Consider the following 18,786-nt stretch of genomic DNA (forward strand, 5'->3'; position numbering starts at 1 on the left):
ACATGGGACCATCGAGACAACGAAAAGTGATACGGGAACCACCAAGTAAATAATGAATTGCAGTATTATAAGTTTCGTCGCAGAGAGCGCACAATCAGGCCCACAAGATTAATTCACGCTTAACCCTTTGAAGAAGGCCATTTTTTTTCTATTTTTGTAATGGCATGTTAAAATATTTTTGGGTTTTTGAGATTGATTTAAGAAAAGAAATTCATTTAGCTTGTTAGAGGAAATTAATTTTTAAAAATTAGTTAATTAATTTCATTATTTAAATTAATTTTTTTTTTTTTTGTTTTTGTTTACGAATTAACTTTCCTGACCTGCCAATTGGAAAAAGAAATAAAAAATCTGTATCAATATATTTTTCTTTAGGTCCAATAAAACATGTGTCGAACATTTTTCTGAAAAATACATTTCAGCGTTGAAATTCTGAAATTATTCTAATCGCATCATTGGACATTTTGAACTCATATAATTTTAGATTCAGAAATATAGTTTATATGTGTATTATACACGAATGCGCTGCTGGACTCATACCGCTCGCCAGCCAGAAAAATTAAGATTAATACAGTGTGTAGTGTGTGTACGCACACATCTCCTTCAATTCACTATATATATACTCTTCTATTCATTCAATTCAACCTTAATTAAATAACCCCAATTAATATAATAATAATAAACACTTTTTATAGTTAACTACTGTACTTTCAGTGATGTACACCCTGTTGTATTACACCTTATATGAATCGTTTGTTATAAACCGGACTCTCATTGAAACGGTAAACATTCAGCACCTGTTAGTCCGTTATAGTGAGGATCTACTGTCCTACTGTCCGATTGGCTTCATTAAAAAAAACATTTAAAAAATCATAAATATGATTATAAATATATTTCTGTTGTATACAAATATTATTATATAATATTAAAAGAAACAAACGACTCACACACACACACACACACACACAAGTTTCAATGGTCCCATGTCAACTAAACAGAAATTTCACGAATATACCGTTATTTCATTTCCTTTGTGCTTTGCTAATTTGCTAATATTTCTAAGTACAACCACAGGCAGCTTCAACTCACACACGAAAATATATCATGTTGATAAGTGGGAAATGAAAAAAAAAGTATATAATGTATACAATGAGCGTGTATTCATGCAATAACTCGTACAGAAAAAGCTCCTTATGTGAAAACACGGAGCTTCGCTTCTCTATTAATTTACTTTCTTTTTTCTGCCCCATATAATTTTTATCCGCCACCATTGTTTTAGTTCTTATAATTTTTTACTGATTGAATTCACGCTTGTTTCATCATGTCTTTTTTTTCGTTCTCAGAAGCTATTGCACTTCGATAAACATTTTATAGATATATTATATTGCAAAATAATGCCGAGAGAAAAATGGCTAACCGCTTCGAAATTATATGCTCTATATGTTATTAACTGTATCACATATGTTTAAGCTGTGCTTTTAAATATACAACAAACATTGCACTCGATTTAAGAATCCCACATATCACGCTATCTTGGATATCTCGCTTGTTGTTGTCGATGTCATTGAAATCGAACGTTTGCTTCAGTTTCTTTTTTTTTTTAAGTCATATTCCTACATATTTTCAATGCGTTGATCATCTAAACTGATTTCTCTCGGAATTCCTCTGTTTTAATCCATATATTTGAATTACTTTTGCAAACTTATAACATATATTATGTTTAAAACAATAACTTTTTAATACGTCTTCTTTTTGAACTACCCTTCTCTCTTTATTATAAAAATTACTTCTGAGAAGAAGAGAGAGAGGGAGCTAAAAAATTTTTTTAAACAAGCGCAAACACGAAAAACTGTCACTGTTTTAGCACTAAATAATTATGGGTGCATGAAAAAAAAAATTGAGTATTCGAAGAAATCAATGAGTGAATTAAAAATATTAATCATAATACTAAAAACTCGCTCATTAACTATTCATGGATATCCGTTATCAGCTGGCTAATAAAAAATGTGGCCTACAATTTACATACAGTAAGTTGTGCAGAGTATAATTAGGAAAATCACCGCGACCGCTCTGTCTTTTACTAAAATCAGATTCCGTAGTGATGAGTGAAATGATCCTTTTACCAGACCTTTACTGGCCGAATTAATATTTTGGAATTGATGTTTTCTTAACTTTCCCCTTTTATTTATCCTTCTCATTCTTAAGTTTAGAGATATCAACCAAAAAATTCATGGGGAAAAAACACCCGTATGTTTTCTGGACTTGCCCATGTCCATAAAAACAACATTAAAATTAAAGACAAAAAATATATATATTTTATTCTTGCTTAAAAAAGGGTGGATTAAAAAAAAATTTATAGCATAAGTGTTGAAATGAATGAAATTTTTGTTTTGTAAATGAAGTTCGGAATCTCACTCCTTCAGGGAAAAAAAGAATCAAAAGTACTTTCATGTACAAAAATACTTTTTTAGAATTAATAAAACCGATGTTTCCAACATTAGCCGTTGAAAGTTTAACTAAATAAAATGATCTTATTCGCAGATAATTTGATTTATAACGTCACAATCTCGTCTACTACAACAGTGATAATAAAACCATTGTCTCTGGGAAACGACTGGTATTTCTTTTAGTAAATATGAGGGGAAAAAATCCTTTGGGGGAAGAAGGATTATTACTTAAAAAATAGGTGTCAGAAAAAATTTTCCCCCCTCAAATTCGGATGTCAAATTTTAGTTTAAGAAAAAATTTATCATCGAATGTCTTTCTGTGATTGAAGAAGAATCCATGATTTAAATATTTAACTTTTCTCAACGACGCATAATATTAAGTTAACCCGAAAAAAAAAAATGAATGAATGTCTTGAATTGTTGAGATAAAAAAAGTGATACCAATTATTTACTAATTTAAAGGAATTAGGTGCCTGATGATAATATGGAAAATTTTCGGCATTTATATTTTTCGTACAGAATCAAAGTGCTCATATTCTGAGCAAAAACAAAAAAGTTCTGACATTTGATCTAATTTTTGGGCAGGGAATGTATAATTTAGCACCGACTCACCGTATTGTACTGAATCGTCTTTATAAAACTCGCGCTGTTATTTCCTTTCGTTTTTGTTTGCATTACTTTTATAGATTTGAATTATTCCTCGATTTTGATTTGTTTTTATCGCCGTTATATATTCTTTTTCGTCTGCATTTATTGTAATTTGGCTTGATCTTGATATTGTAATTAATTTTGCTGCATTTATTGTAATTTAATCGGCCTGTAGGACAGGCTTATTATCAAAATAAGTCGAGTCGAGTGGTCATAGTGACGGACACGTATCGTGACGAGCCGGGTTCGAGCCTCACCGGTGCAACAGAATGGTTGGTCGGTGACCAACAAAAAGGTCGGCTGAAATTGGTTTTCTATGGTTCCCAACTTCGAGAAGCGAATGCGAGCCGATCTCCCTGTCAAAAATCCACAGGAAGTAACAGACCTACAACGATACAAATACAAGGCCCCAATAGGCAAAATGTCCAACGAGGTGTCTGAGAAAAAGATGCCCATAACAAATATGGATGTCATAATGGATCAATATGGATCAATTATTACATTTCAATCATAGTTTGAAAAATATATGGCACAACTAAAAAATTCACACAGGACACTAGATACCCATTCAGGCTGTCGTATAATGCTTCCGCATATGCGCAAAATGTCAGCTGCTTTTAAAAACGGAAAGTTGATGTAACGGAAAAAATTCCCCCTTTTCTATTCGTGATTTTCAATTTTTCTCCTTTCTTAAAACTTACAAAGTTATATTTTTTTCGTGGTTATTATTATTATTTGTGCTATTGGAATGTCACTCATTTTTCTATATTTTTTTCTCCTTTCGTTGAAATTTCTCGCAAAATGTTGCTGTTGATTTGTTAAAATTAAATAAGCTACGGAAGCGAATATCCCGAATGATCATAAATTTTTTTAATTGGAAAGAAATCATATTCTCTTCACATTTTCTTGCAGTGACATTGGATCATTTTTTTTTTCCTTCTTTCTTGTAACATTCCAAGGTATTTTTTACCATCAAGTATTCATTAGAACTTTCTATACATAGCCATATTACCCTCAGGTACCTCCTATATATGTATTAAAAATTATATTTATAACGACTTTCGATGGCCTTTTTTATTTAAAAATTAATTGGGGAAAATACTTTCTTCGTGATCACTTCCGCTACAGTGAAATCGCATACAACGCAAGTGACTGCGCATAATGTAATACGTGTGAATAATTTTTATTTTAAAAAATTTCGATAATGAAAAGACTGGTAATTCGAATGAGAGATATAATGATCTCGTATATTTCTTGAAAGTTTAGATACGCTTTTCTTAAATTCAGAATGGCAAGTTTTTTGTGAAGGGGGGACTATAAAAAATACTCGGACACTAGCTGTTACGTAATCATTGCAGTGGATAAAGGAAAAAAGACTTAATTTGTGTGAATCGAGTGGATGTATTTTCGTGTAAATAATGGGAATACGAGATAACGTTTCAGTGTCAGAGTCAATTCTTGCGATTGAATGATTCCAGTTTTCATTTTTCAATCCCGGCAAATATGTACGATCGGTCAAAAACGAAAAAAAAAAGAATACAATGATGAGAGAATCGTCGAACAGAGATACTGTCTAAAAATATACAGTACATCGAACGTGTATACTTACTGTGAATGGCTCTAATGATAAATGGGTCCTATAGAACTGAGGAAAACTTGAATTCGTCGCAAGGCCATCGAAAGTCCTAATATTCTCTTGATTAAAAGACAAATTTCCTATTTCTTGCTCTCATTTTTAATTCTGAGATAATCTGCGTTCGAAAGAAACCAGGTTTTTGAAATTTAGCGCAGATGATTGCGTAACTCGAAAATTTTCAAAACTTGCGGTTGTGATTGCGAGGGACTAAAAAAACATTTTATGTATTTAATAGAAATAAATTTGTGATTATATATTCGAAAATTTTATGGATATGATATAATTTTCTATTTCATTAATTCGAAAATAAAATTCAAGAGAATATTAACGTCAGCTTGTAATTGGTATCACGCAAAAATCTCTTGAGCAACATGCTATTGTAAATCTCACTTGCAATAAATATATGAGAAAAGGGTAAAAAACAAATCGAGTCTGTAAGGGAAATCAATAAAACATTAAGCAACGAGAAAATATCGAATTTTTCGGTTCATTTTGTGGATCCGGCTGGACTCCGGACAGATAAAGAGATGCATTATAATTAACTTCACCTTCTTCAAAAAAACTCATGCCATTATGGTAATGGAAATGTATGAATATTACATGTAGTTACAAAAGGTTTTTCCATGGGTATATTGGAAACTGATATAAGTTACAGGATGTTTATACGCTTTTTTTTTTCGTGTCATTCTTTTCCGTTTCAAAGAAGAACCAGTCATTGAATAACTCGAAAAAAACGCATCCAAGAAAAGATACAAAAAACACGTGTCAAGTGTATCACATGTAAAAAAAAACACGCATAAAATGATATTGTTCGAACATCTTGGCTAATCTAGTGCATATCTTTTGAACGGCTTCAGATTAACAACCACCTTTCGATTTCTGTGATAGAAATATTTCAATGTTAAAATAACTTTTTAATAAGTTGACTGATCAAATAAAAGTTAATTATCAGCATCGTGTGTCGGTAACTATTAATTGCAATTAAATTTAGTATTATTATTATTATGTAATTTATTTTTTCCATATGCATGTTGAAAATTTCACGAGGTGTTTCACGGAGAGATTCCAAAAAAAATTTATTTACTCTAAAATTAAATAAGGAAAAGATCAATGAAAAGAAAAGAATTCAGCTGTGATAATTACCGTTAATGACAAAAATTACATTTTTTATACGGCCCCAATAATTTATTATTATTATTATTATTGTATTGAAAATAATTTCTCAAGCGAAATTCGGATTAAAAACTTCGAAATCACCCATGTTTAGCATTTTTCTCCTCTTTTCGAAGTTTCGGTTTAAAACAGTTATTTTTTTAATACCTAAAAATAGCAGAGTTCAAGAATTCAGATCACTTAGGCCTATATTTAAGTAAATTTTATCCAAATTAGATCCGTCAGTGAAATAGAAAAACCAGCCATTGAATTACTGGAAGAGAAAACATTCCAGAGAAGATGCAGAAAGACACACGTCACATAAAATGAAATTATCTAAGCATATCTTGGCTTATCATATCTTTTGATTTTTTTCAGATTAACACTACCCTTTTAATCTTGGAGTGCTAAAAATTTTACCGTTAAAATATCTTCAAAAATACAATCTGACAAATCTGATTTTGGGAATTGGATTTTTTTCCTTCTCTTTACGCCTTGGATTATCAAAAGGGTTAAATTGCTCTTGGCAATCCAAAAAAAAGCTCTTCATGATGATTGTGATCTTGTTCCTTGGTCAGTATTTCCTATCCTATCTAAATATAGCTGATAGAGATCATCTTATTAACGACTGAAACTGGCATTAAATCGACACACAAGACAATTCGTTATGCATACATACAGGCTAATATGACTAGTTAATCTTATGTTCATGCAGTTATGCTAATTTTACAAAATGCAAATGAGTAAAACTCTCTATCTATATTTAAGAATTACTATATTGCTAATGCATATTTAAAATTTTGATAAAACTTTTCACATATATATGCGAAGCCTCACCTTTCTTGTTTTTTTAATCGTGGCCACTCTTCATTTGAATATTTTATTTCGTTCCTTCAGAGTATCTTATTTCATTTTTTGGATTTAGTTTACTCTATTGCACATTCAAAAGTTATTTATAATCGATGGCATGAATATATCGCTGAGAGTGTGAATAAGGATATTTTTGTGTCTGGTGCATATATAATTATACATAAACATACATATTACAAATACTATGTGTAAACACAAACACATGTGAGAAATGTAACCTTCTGATATGGTGTTGATATTACGTGTTTTGATCTCCCTCATGCCTCTTTGTGAAATCGTGTCTGAGAAATAAAATTTAATCAGTAGCATCGTGTGTCGGGAACTATTTTTATTGAAATTTGAATTTTCTTTAAACTTTCTGTACGCTTGTTGGAACTTATACCGGTTGTGTTCTACGAAGAGAGTCCAAAAAAAAATGTCATTCTAAAGTTAAATTGAAATATGGAAAACAATCAATGTGAAAAGAGGGAAATCAGTTATATATGATAGTTTCATTTAATGATCAAAATTAAAAGATTTTACGTTGCCCCCAATAGGAAAAATATCAGTAAAATTTACGTTTTTTTTTATTGTATTGGGAAAAAAACAGGTTTCCAGTGAAACCTTTCTTTCAAGAAGGTAAGCTTTCTTCGATTTTCAGCAGGTGCAAACTAAAGGGTATAGGGAAAAGTTTTCTATTGCGGAAAAATCAACTTTACAAAATATCTGGGATTGTCAATGGTAAAATAAGTTCCTTTTGAAGGTAATTCAATGAAAAAACTATTCATTTTTAATATTTAATCTCGCAAAATATTTCTCATTCTTGAACCGATTTTTTTTGATCGCATTCGTGCATCCAGGAGTAAGACACCCACTTTCTTACTGATTGGATCGGTTTTTTAAATAAATTTAATGAACAAAATTTTTATAAACAGAAACACTCTCAGGACCTCTGCGATCGATTTTAGTGAACTTCCTTCTAGTAGGAGGGTTCATTCCATGGACCTCTATTCCATAGTGCCAATAAATCAATAAAATACAGACCACGGAACCTTAGTACAAATAAAATGAAGACCACAGACTCATTTTCATGATTTTCATCACGGGCCATGCCCGTGAGGCTCAATTTCTAGACGGCATTGAGTTTAGTCGAAATTTTTCCTACCGTATTTCACCTAAAAACTTTATATATTTTGTTTTTACAGCTGTCTGGAGCAGAGCCGCACCGCAACTAGAAGCTTGGTCAGCAGGGGCAAGCATGCATTTTAGCGCCCCCCCCCCTGTAATGTTGGAAGAGAGGTAAAACTTTGAAATTTGCTCTCCTTCTGGTCCAGCGCCCGGGGCGGCAGACCTACCTGCTTCCCCTAGTTGCGGCCCTGGTCTGGAGCCCCCCCCCCTAATCATCTGTCACGGCTCCCTTTTCATTTTATCTCATCCGTGGCCCATTTCGAATATCTCAAGGCAGCAAGTGAGCCATATGGGCCCCAAGTTGAGAAACACTTGTTTGATTTACACTCTTGTGCAAGAAAAAATACAGTAGTACCTAGTTTATACGACGTTCATTGCACAGTCCACAACGACGTAAAAACAATTCCCGGACGCACTCGAAGATACCAGGTATGCCTTTGATGTCTGCCGCAGTGACGACAATCCACGCTATGAGATCCTCCGGTGTGTCCACAGGCGTCGCATAAACGAGTGACTTACGGTGACCCCATACGAATCAAATGCATATAAGGCGTATTCCTTGTTCGGGTAGTCAGCCATCATGGGGGTCCGGGAATCGTTTTTACGTCGTTGTGGACTGTGCAATGACATCAGCAGCCGCCACTTGCAACAACTCTTGTAATAATTAATAAAATAAATCTTTTTGTAGTTATTATATATTGTAATCTTTGTCGTTCCAGCGTGACGTCGAAACCTGCATGCGTTTTTCGTGATTTTCACACTCTTAACGTGGTTTGCGACACCATATTCCCATTGCGATTTTCGTTCCTCTTGATGTCTACTAACAACCCTCCGAGTTTGTCGGTCCATCAACAGAGCACCCTGTATATACATATATGTCTGGTTCGTGAATCGTAAATGATACGAGATACCAATAATAATAATATTGAATAAATATTCAGACAAGAGTGATGAGATAATCCATCGATCAGCTTTATTGTGAAAAAAGGATTTGCGCGTGCTTACTCAGTCATTTCTATTATAGCATGAAATCTCAAAACGTAGATTCGGATAATTCGGATGTTGGACTGCGCTTCTTTCTGCCAGCAGCTGCTGATACTTGTTCGACACATTACGCAACCTGACGTAGTCTTCATACGCAGCTAACTTGAAACTCATCTTGAAGAGCTTCAGAGCTGTTGGTGGGTTTCGAGGAAAAACCATAGCAGACACGTGGAAACAGAAATAAACAAACATCGTGAGATATCGAAAAATCCAGTGCTCGGGTTTTTTTAACATCTGAATTAATCGAATATTTTAACATCTGAATAAATTTAATTTTTAACATCTGAATAAATCAGTCTGTCCCTTCATGAACAGGCGTTTGGCAACAAATTTGGGGATCACTATTTGAACTATCAGCGATAATTCTAGAAAAATTTGTTTCTTTGTTCACTTGTTAGAAATATAGATTTCTCTTTCGCCCTCACCTTCTCTTTCTCATCCCTCCTCCTACGTATTCTTTTTATCTCTCATACATATGTGTACAGTAGAAAGATACCTTATATGGGGAGAGGGATCACTAAACAGGAGTATAGAAAAATAACGGGGAGGGAAAAAAACTTCCGTGCATAGGGTTGCAATGATGAGAAAATAGATTAAAAAAACCAGAGAGAGCTTTAATGAATTTCTTCCATTTGCGTTTGGACGAGATAGCTCATCCGTGATCGTTAAGGGGTTAAAGCCTAGTTCTCCCCAAACTTTTTGGTTTATTGTCCTTTTTTTAAGAATTTGTTCCCCATCGCCCATAATGCAAGTAAACCCACAGGATCCTATGTTATACTCGTAGCTTCTATCACAGCCCCCCCCCCCCCACCGGACCATTTCGTCCTCAACCAGGGGACGATATTGCCCACTTTGGGAAATACTGGGTTAAATCAAATTTGAAACAGCAATCGTTAAATTCTTAGACGTGAGCTTCACGAACACATGTTCGTCTATCACAGTGGTTCTCATGTTGTGTGTCACGACTTCTAGGAGCTTTGTCGAGGGTGTCATGCCGAACTAAAGTTATTGATGTACTCTCTCGAGTTTACGATTTATTCTTTTAATTATTTTTTCAGTAAGTAGCTTTCCAAACCGAGCACAACTCCGGTCTATCGCCAGCGGCAATTTATTAACGAATGAGTTGTTCGGGAAGTGTGCATGTGTACCTAACAGTTTGAATGTGTATCTAGTGTTGTGTGTGAATTTTCAGTGCCCCATCTATTTTTCAAACTTCATTAATACGCCGCAAGAATATGGCTTCGGGTGTCATCTTGACACCTTCATTTGAAAAACCACTGGGCTAACTATTTGAATCGTTCCTGTCAAAGACCAGAAGAAGGCAGAAGAGTCGATAGTAGAAAAACATTTGGGGGGGGGGGACAAGGGTTCTGACGTACATTCATGAATTATTAGGGCTGAGCCCTGAAGATCCGCCACCAATGGTATGGGATGACTTCGGAAAAAGAAAGACCATATTTTCCTTGATGTTTCGCTTTATACGGTATATAGATATTAAATGCATAGTAATTTAATATTATGCCGAATTACACTATACATCACCCATAAATATTGGCTTGTTAATTCAAATAAAAAAAACTTTATTATAGATGTAGTGGCATATCTATTACCCACCAAACGCATTTCTCAAGAAAAAAAACATTAGATTTCCTCGTTAAAAAAAAAAGCAAGTGAAAAGCTACCTGCAGCTCTTTCCATAGCTATATGACACCAATGTTCCGCCACGGTCACAGGAAATACTCCATCTATAGAAAAGCTGTGCAGATTCTTGCAATTCCTCAAAAGACCCTGGATCACCTCGTCAACCGAGTGAACTCGCAGATAACCAAAGTCTATATAGGCTTCTTCTGCAAGCACATGAAATTACTGTGCTGATGTTTCTTGATATTATGAAAATCAAACCAGATACACTATAAGATGATACTGTAAATTACACGTGTTTTATCCATAGCCCGAGGACAATATGTGGCCCTCGGAGTCAATGATGTGGGTTCGCGATATCAAACCAAATTTTATAAAAATGATCCAAGTGGCACATTTCCAGATCACTTGAGTGACCCACGGTGCAGTTCCACATCACTCAAGTAGTCCTTGGCACATTCTCACTTCAATTAAGCGGTCCGCGGTGCATTTTCAGAACGCTTAATTGACCTGGACCCATTTGAATATCACTTAAGTGACCTGGACCCATTTGAAGATCACTTAAGTAACCTGAGCAACATTACCGATCACTTAAGTAGTCCGCGGTACGTTCACAGATCACTTAAGCAGACCGCGGCACATTCACAGATAATTTAAGTAACCCGGGCCACCTTTACAGAAAACTTGAGCGGTCTGCTACACATTCACAGATCACTTTGAATGTAGGGGAACATGATGTGAAGTTTCACGAAGGACAGTGCGTCAAGCGTTAAGCATTAAGTGGCCCGCGACACGTTTCCAAACCATTGAAATGGCCTGCACGGTGGAAAAGGTTGAACACCCTTGCTGTAAAGCTTTTATGAGGCTCATTGGAGAATCATCTCGCATGATAGAGATGTCATAATCTTCATATAGTCATTTTTTGGTTATCAGGTGAAGAGTATTAATGTTCAGAAACGTACGCAGGGAAGGAGCATAAGAGGCTGATGCCCCCCCCCCATAAATTTCCGGAGGGGAAAATTTAGTTGAGTTTTTTTATATACATACTTTCGTAAAAAATTTGAAATATATTTTTAAAAAAAGACATTTAAATGCTATTCCAAACTATTCCTGCAAATTTAATCGCTTTTTGAAGGTTGGTAACTCAAACAAAATTTCTGTGAAAAAAAATTCCTTATGACCCCCCCCCCCCCCCCCCCCGTGCCACAGAGGTTTATCCTTGCGTAAGCCTTTTAACCACAAAATAAGTACGTGTAACATGCACAAAGACATTATCTAATGCTAAGCTACTTCACATTTAACAAACGCTGATGGTATGCACATATAAGACCTGCTTTTTTCTAACTTCATTCTGTCATACCATACAGGGTGATTCTATAAACTTCAAGAGGTGATATGAGATACCTAGAATCACAGAATGTGCAAGCAACCTTTTCAATAGCAAAGGCGGTAGAGGGTGTTTTTAGAGAGTGCACAAAAGCACTTCACCAAAAGCAAATATCATATTTTTTCGGCGGATTTGCTGCAATAAGTGCAATCAACCATTCTAGAATTCAGGATATTGTAATGTGGTAATCCTTCTCATGGTGCAACCCGGATAACGCAAACTCTACCATTGATCCATTCGCGCATTGATCGTTGTTTGGATGGTCCTTGCACCGATAAAAATACGAACTCCAATCCAACCCAAAGGTGCATATGCACCCTCTAATTGTTGATAGCACATATTGCAGCAAATGCATCGAGACAATATATTTGCTTTTGGTTAAGTACTGTTGAGCACTCTCTAAAAACACCCTCTACCGCCTTTGCTATTGCGATTCGATTCGACTGCACAGTCTATGATCAAAAATGCTTGTCTCATATCACCTCTTAAAGATTGTTCCATGAATTTAGAGAATCATCCTTTATGCGCTCCAATTAACTAAGCTGATGAACTAAAGTCCAAGCACGTAACATACTCCATATGACTACTGTATTTCTGAATTTAATTCAGAAGTCAATTAATATAGAACTGCTATATTATATGACTGAGATGTTGAGTTCTTCCAAAAGTTCTGAGCGTTTTTCTTATAATTATGAGAGAGGATTTTACTTTCACACAGTTCGGAGAGCATATAAATATTTCACTTTTCCTTTGAGCTGTTTTTTTTTCTGGTATTTTCAAAATTCTTCTGAGAATTTAGTCGATTTGAAGGCAAAAAGTTCGCCTACGTGACTTTTGACAGCATCACTTGAGCGAGCGATTTTTCGCATGAAGAATTTTTATGGGAGCGAACCGAGTGAGAGTGAGATGGTGCGTGCGATGTATGGCTAGTAGGGTTGATGTGATAGAAAATTCTAGCTTATTTCATGGGATTTGTTTTCACTAACAGGAAAAAAGAACTAAAATATGGTTTTTTTTATTGCTTATCATGTAAACACACTAGATATTAGCCCTTGCAGTGTTTCTACAACTGCGATATATTTGTGAACTACACTTTCAAGCATGTTGAGATTCTGTACCAAGTTTCGAGTCACAAGTTTGAGGATTTATATAATTTCCTCTTTTATGGCATCGTCACACACACCCTCTGCAGTATGTCATCCATTCCAATATTCCTACACTGAAATTTCTTTGAAACAGATATTTCCTGGAATTATGCTGAGATGAACTCGGAAAGAAAAGTCATCTGGTCTCCTCCGGGTCTCGAGCCCAGGCCCTCTTGCAAACCGGACAAGCATGCTACCGCTGGAGAAATTACCCTGCCTTTCTTATTCCATGGTGTAGATAGTAGCATGTTTGCCCAGTTTGCAAGAGGGCCAGGGTTCGAGTCCCGCAGGAGACCAGACGACTTTTCTTTCCGAGTTCACATCAGCATAATTCCAGAAATTATCCGTTTCCTTGATGTCTTGGGCTGAGAAAAAAGCCGTCTAACCCTATAATTTCTGGATTTGAAATTTCGTGAAATCCTTAACTTACTCCACTTAAAGCATCATTTGCATTGACTGAGTGAATATTTAAACAAGTTTGAGAAAAATAACTTTCATTTAAAAAACAATCATAATAACATTGTCTAACTTTTGATCAATCTCATTGCACAGCCTGTAAAATTATTCAAAATATGCAGATTGATATACAAAAGACAGACTGAACGTCTCAATATATTCGTAACTTATTCATGTTGCTATAAAATACTAATTCTGCTGCTATGAAGAGGCACAACAGCAGCTGAAACATGCACCTACAAAAAACGCTCTAAAATTACGAGGCAACCTGATAAAAAATGCCTGTGTATACGAAGTTTTTTTCTCCCTTTCTCTTCTTTCTTTTGTATCTTTTTTTCCTATTTTACACAGAAAACATCAAAAAGCCTTACCTAATCCCTGAGAAAAAGTTTTGCAGACGTATCTCATAATAGAAGCCCCATCATATTGAAGATCTCCTTGAGTCCTGAGAGTGTATCCGGCGGTGTACGTTATAACGCGTAGAGGCACGACGTCAGGCAACATATTTCGAAATTCGTCAACGTTTACTATTTCCTCTGTTAAATAACACAAAATATACAATCAGATGCTAGTGATAAAAACCTATTAATAAGCTTCCCAAGTTATATTTTTACTGTGCATGCGTATTAGTATCATTGTTGACTCATATTGGTTGGTCGATACAATACACGCGATCTTGTGCAAACTGAATTTTTCCCCCCTTGAAATAAATGTCCCTGGGTGCTTAGAAAAACATTTTGATTTTAATCCTCAGAATGCTCCCATCGTCAGAGATGATCAGCGTAGTAGCCTTCTAAATCATCCTGTGATGATCTGAATTGTTTTTATTTTTCACGTGAAGTTCTTAAAATGATGTGTAGATGGCGTGCACATGTATATTTTAATCTTTTTTTTTAATTATTTCTATATTTTCTAACAGATTTGCTTGAACTATGTAGAATACGCGAATATTGTTGAGAAGAGGGTAGAGTACCAGCCACCAAGCACTATTTTGTCGGTGATTGTGGGTTTGAACCCAGATTCCTTTTTGTATTATACAGTGAAACCTGTATCAAAAGACTGAAATAATATTCTATTTTAGACAGGTTTCCGTTTTATAAAGGTGCACATAAAAGTATCAATCAATGAAGGAACTATTTTTTTCGGAGACAGGTTTCCGTCTCATACTGTGCCCGTCTCAGATAAGTTTCACTGTACATGCAACCAGTGCCGTGTTAAGGCATGGGGCCCACCTGGGCACGGCGAGTGGACTTAAGGGAAGAGGAAGGCCTCACAAAAATGAGATCTGGTTGAAATTTTTGAGAATTTGTCTGGTAGGGCCTAAGAAAAATCACTTGGCCCGGGGGCCCACGATGCTTGTTAAGACGGCCTTGCATGAGTTTGAGCGCCATCTGTCTTTCACAAATGACAACTGGAAAAAAGGTAAATTTTTTTAACTGCCGTTTTAAGAGAGAAACATTTTTCCGACTATTCCCTCAGTTTATGGGGTTAAATGAGTCGACCACGCACCTACATCATATTTGACTACCAGGTGAGGACACAACTTGCAAAGATTCCTCCAAGACCTCAACTCGATGATGTGACGATGAGGCTCCCGATGACGACACGCGACTTCTAAAGTGTTCAGTTTGTCTCTACATCCGTGCGATAAAATATCCAAAACATCTGAAGACAAACAGTTGTAGTTCAAGCTCAATTTCGTCAAGTTCGTGAAAAGTGAAATGAGGTCGCGGAAACTCTCGCAGCTGCCGAAGATAATAAAAAAAAAAAATGATATACAATGAAATAAGAGATGAATATCAGTTTCTCATTTTCATCAGAATCTCATTTTTAATCATTACGGGACTTACCTTGATGTCATCTTAAATTTATGTTTGAATTTTGGATCAGAAATATCTAGTCTAACGATTATAATGACCACCCATAATTTGAGCAGTTACTATTTTGTCATCATTATTTGTCATAAGAAAAAGTTTTCAAAGCTTCACAAAGGCATTCAAACTCGGTCATAGTGATCTCGGTTGTTACGACACCTCCGCTATAACGTCAATAATTGGCAATCATGACTGCTTCCCATAGAGAATTGTATTAATGAACCTTGCTTATAACGTCGATGAAAAGTAACCACCATGGTTATAACAACAAATCTTTCTTCAATTTTGTTTCCATTTCAATGACGCTTTCCCCCAAGAAATTTCTAAGATTAGAGTTGATCACATCTAGGGAATGCCCGTCTGTTATAAATAATGTTTGAAAAAAAAAATTTATTGCATGTTTGACGTTCCTATTTGATCATTGACATGACCACTATACGAAACATTTCCGTATTTTGCCCTTCCCGACTATTTTTTTTTTATAAAAATGCCCGTTTTTATCCAACGAAAGCTTGCTTTTTAATTTCCAATCTTTTACCAGAATCAGAAATGAAGGTAATTTGCATAATTTGTAAATTGTGTTAAAATGAATATAACTATGTGAATACTCATCTCACATAATTTGCCACAAATTCATTTTTCTTCCTTGAAATTTTAGCACACTTGCTGTAGCACTTTTTTTCTTGCAAGTATTATTTATAAACAATACTTGGTAACATGTTTGGCGAGAACCGACATTTCCCGTATTAACTACAACAACTTCCCGTATTTTTCTCGATCAAATTGGTTACCATCCCCAATCATAAAGAAATACTGTAAAAACTTAATGCAAAGTAAAGAATTTGATTGCCCCTGTGTGATTATATCTTTCGTCAAAAAAAAGTCTTTAAAACGTCGACCTCGGTTTTTACGACAAAATTTCGTAGAATCTTCGATGTCGTAATAACCGAGTTTAACTGTAATCCTAAAGAAGCATATGCTGCTTACGTAAAAATCGATATTCTGTGATCAAAACAATTCTTGATGTTGAGTTCATCAATGCAGTGTCCGCAATGAGATGCTGCAGAATGTAGGATTTCTAAGCCGTCGGTTTGACTGAACTCGCTGTCCGAAAGCTGGAGAGATTTTAGTACCCGTTGGTTCTCAAGGAAACTTTTCAGCGTTTCCGTTAGTTCCTTTATGGCACCTTGCGGGATAGGACATTCGCTTCTGTGGAACCAATAACCTCGGAAGTGAAACCTTTCCAGCCGGCAAGCATCTTCGGCGAGAATCTTGAAGAAAAATGCCATTTGATTGCATTGTAGTCGCACTGAATGAGCTCTCTCACCCACGAATGTTACACTGATCTCTTTCGCTGTGGCCGAGAAGCTGCATCGAAAACATAGAAGAGAAATAGAAGAGTCATTTGGAAATCGCAATAGAAATATGATAATCAAGTGCCCATAATTGGGACAATTTTCAACTTTGGGGTCATTCAAGTATTGCGTCAGCATCGAGGGGGGGGGGGGGTTTCGGATTTGCAAAATTTTTATGACAATGGGGATTTGAAGTTTGCTTACGTCATACACCACCCCTTTTTGAAGATATGAAATATTCTAAGCTGCTGACGAAATTTTACTGACGGGGGGAGGGGGTCAGTGTTTTGCTGACTTTTGCTGACAAGGGGGGAGGGGGGGGTCAAAAATGGCTGAAAATCTGCTTACGTAATACTTGAATGGCCCCTTTGCACTGAAAAAAATCTACCCTTGAATAAAACGTTAAAATTTAAAAAAAATCACCCGCACTCATGCCAGGCTGCAACTAACAATAATGATGATAAATAAATTGAACCGGCATTTTATATAGGGGAAGACATTACCTAACATAACCCTAAATCATGAAATTCTCCCCCCCCCCATATCTATAGCGCAAATGTGGTGCAAACATTAATAGTTCATTAAAAAAAACTTACCGATTTTCAGAAAAAACATGAAAAACTTTTCTCAACCGAAACTCGTTCTACATTACTGAAACTATTAACACAACAACAAATAGACGCGAAAACCCGCTTCAAACGTTATCTGCAACAAACGTTAGGGTTACTAACATATTAAAAAGCCCCAAATCGGCCCAATTTAGGCCACTGTCGCAAGTTGCACTTGACTGTCTTTTTTTCTTTTTTGTCACAAGAAGCCTACTTGGTCTTTATATTCCGGAACTAAATTAATGTCGTGTTTCATTTGCGACAAGTTCTTTTTTTTCTCAAATATACGATTTAAATAAGAGATGGATTTGTTTCGGAATAATGCACCACTCATTTTTTTTACATTGACATTTTGAATACCGACCATGGACCAGGATCACAAATTTCCATATGGAAACTATATCGTCTTACCAATTTAATCCTTCAACGGTCTATGGCTGTACCTTATTGTATCATTTTTTAAATTGTATTCAAACCACATTATCAAATAAATTATCACATAATCGTAAATAACCAAGTAAAAATATGAAATAATGTATCATATATAAACTGAGTAAATATCTTATATAATCGAATATAAACAAAAATCGCATAATCACCATACTAATAAGTATAATCGGATTTTCTAATAGCATCGTAATCTTCTGTTCATGAAATTATCGCTGATTACTACTTTGGATGTTCAAAAAATTAAATCGATGCTTTAATCTTTCAGATCTTAATGGTTGTTCGCAGTCGGTGTCCTCTGCTTCACTGTCTGAATCAAGATTTCGAGGAATAATCAACTGTTAAGCTTCTTCCATGAAGTTAATTAATCGAATTAGTCTTTTTCTTTCTCCTCTGTTTTCGAATATGTTTTTCTATCATTGGATCAAGATCTTCTGGGCTTGTTTTGCCAAAGTGATAAGACTCAGTGATTATGCATTTTGTTAATTTTGTTGCATAGTAGTATGAGACTTCTTCTTCGCCGCAAGCACATTTTCCTGATGAAATTTGTCCAAATCGTTTAAGTCTTTAAGATAATACGGGAATGCAGTTTTTCCGACACACTTTGTCCCGTCCAGTTGAATATTCGAGACTGCATATACAAACAACGGGGGGGACTATATACTGAACCTACCTTTTTGCGTATCCAACAGCTCTGTTCACATCCGAGCTTATCGTCTCGTCTTTGATGATTAAACGCATCCTATTCCACAGCAAAGGGTTTTTGAAAGCGTAAGCCCAATTGTGACAAACTAGAGACGCACTGAACTTGTCGTTGTCGGTGAGGTGTTGGAAAATCTTATAAAGGACTGGATCAGGAAGCTCAGCCCATGAGACTAACTTCTCTGCTGGTGAGGGACTTGACCCTGACAT

General features: G+C 35.5%; 1 protein-coding gene across 1 annotated transcript; it reads right to left on the minus strand.

The window, feature by feature from the left end:
• Positions 1 to 8,922: 8,922 nt before the first annotated feature.
• LOC149083088 (F-box only protein 39-like) lies at positions 8,923 to 18,786 on the minus strand. Its single transcript, XM_089236786.1, has 5 exons — positions 18,548 to 18,786; positions 16,452 to 16,832; positions 15,100 to 15,335; positions 10,644 to 10,808; positions 8,923 to 9,092 (listed from the first exon to the last, which is right to left on the minus strand). Exons 1-5 carry the CDS (start codon positions 18,784 to 18,786, stop codon positions 8,923 to 8,925), a joined length of 1,191 nt encoding a protein of 396 aa, XP_089092912.1.

This window comes from Pholcus phalangioides, unplaced genomic scaffold (assembly GCF_987345545.1).
Source record: "Pholcus phalangioides strain wild (caught in Gottingen) unplaced genomic scaffold, Ppha-v1.0 ptg000009l_1, whole genome shotgun sequence".
Classification (NCBI taxonomy): domain Eukaryota; kingdom Metazoa; phylum Arthropoda; class Arachnida; order Araneae; family Pholcidae; genus Pholcus; species Pholcus phalangioides.

Bases quoted from the DNA above. Each gene is read 5' to 3' on its own strand.
- LOC149083088 (XM_089236786.1), bottom strand. From the start codon at position 18,786: ATGTCAGGGTCAAGTCCCTCACCAGCAGAGAAGTTAGTCTCATGGGCT. The intron at 15,336-16,451 runs GTAAGCAGCATA...TATCTTCGGCAG, and splicing joins CACAGAATATCGATTTTTAC to CTGCGAGAGTTTCCGCGACC. The intron at 9,093-10,643 runs GTAGCTTTTCAC...ACCCACCAACAG, and splicing joins AGCTATGGAAAGAGCTGCAG to CTCTGAAGCTCTTCAAGATG.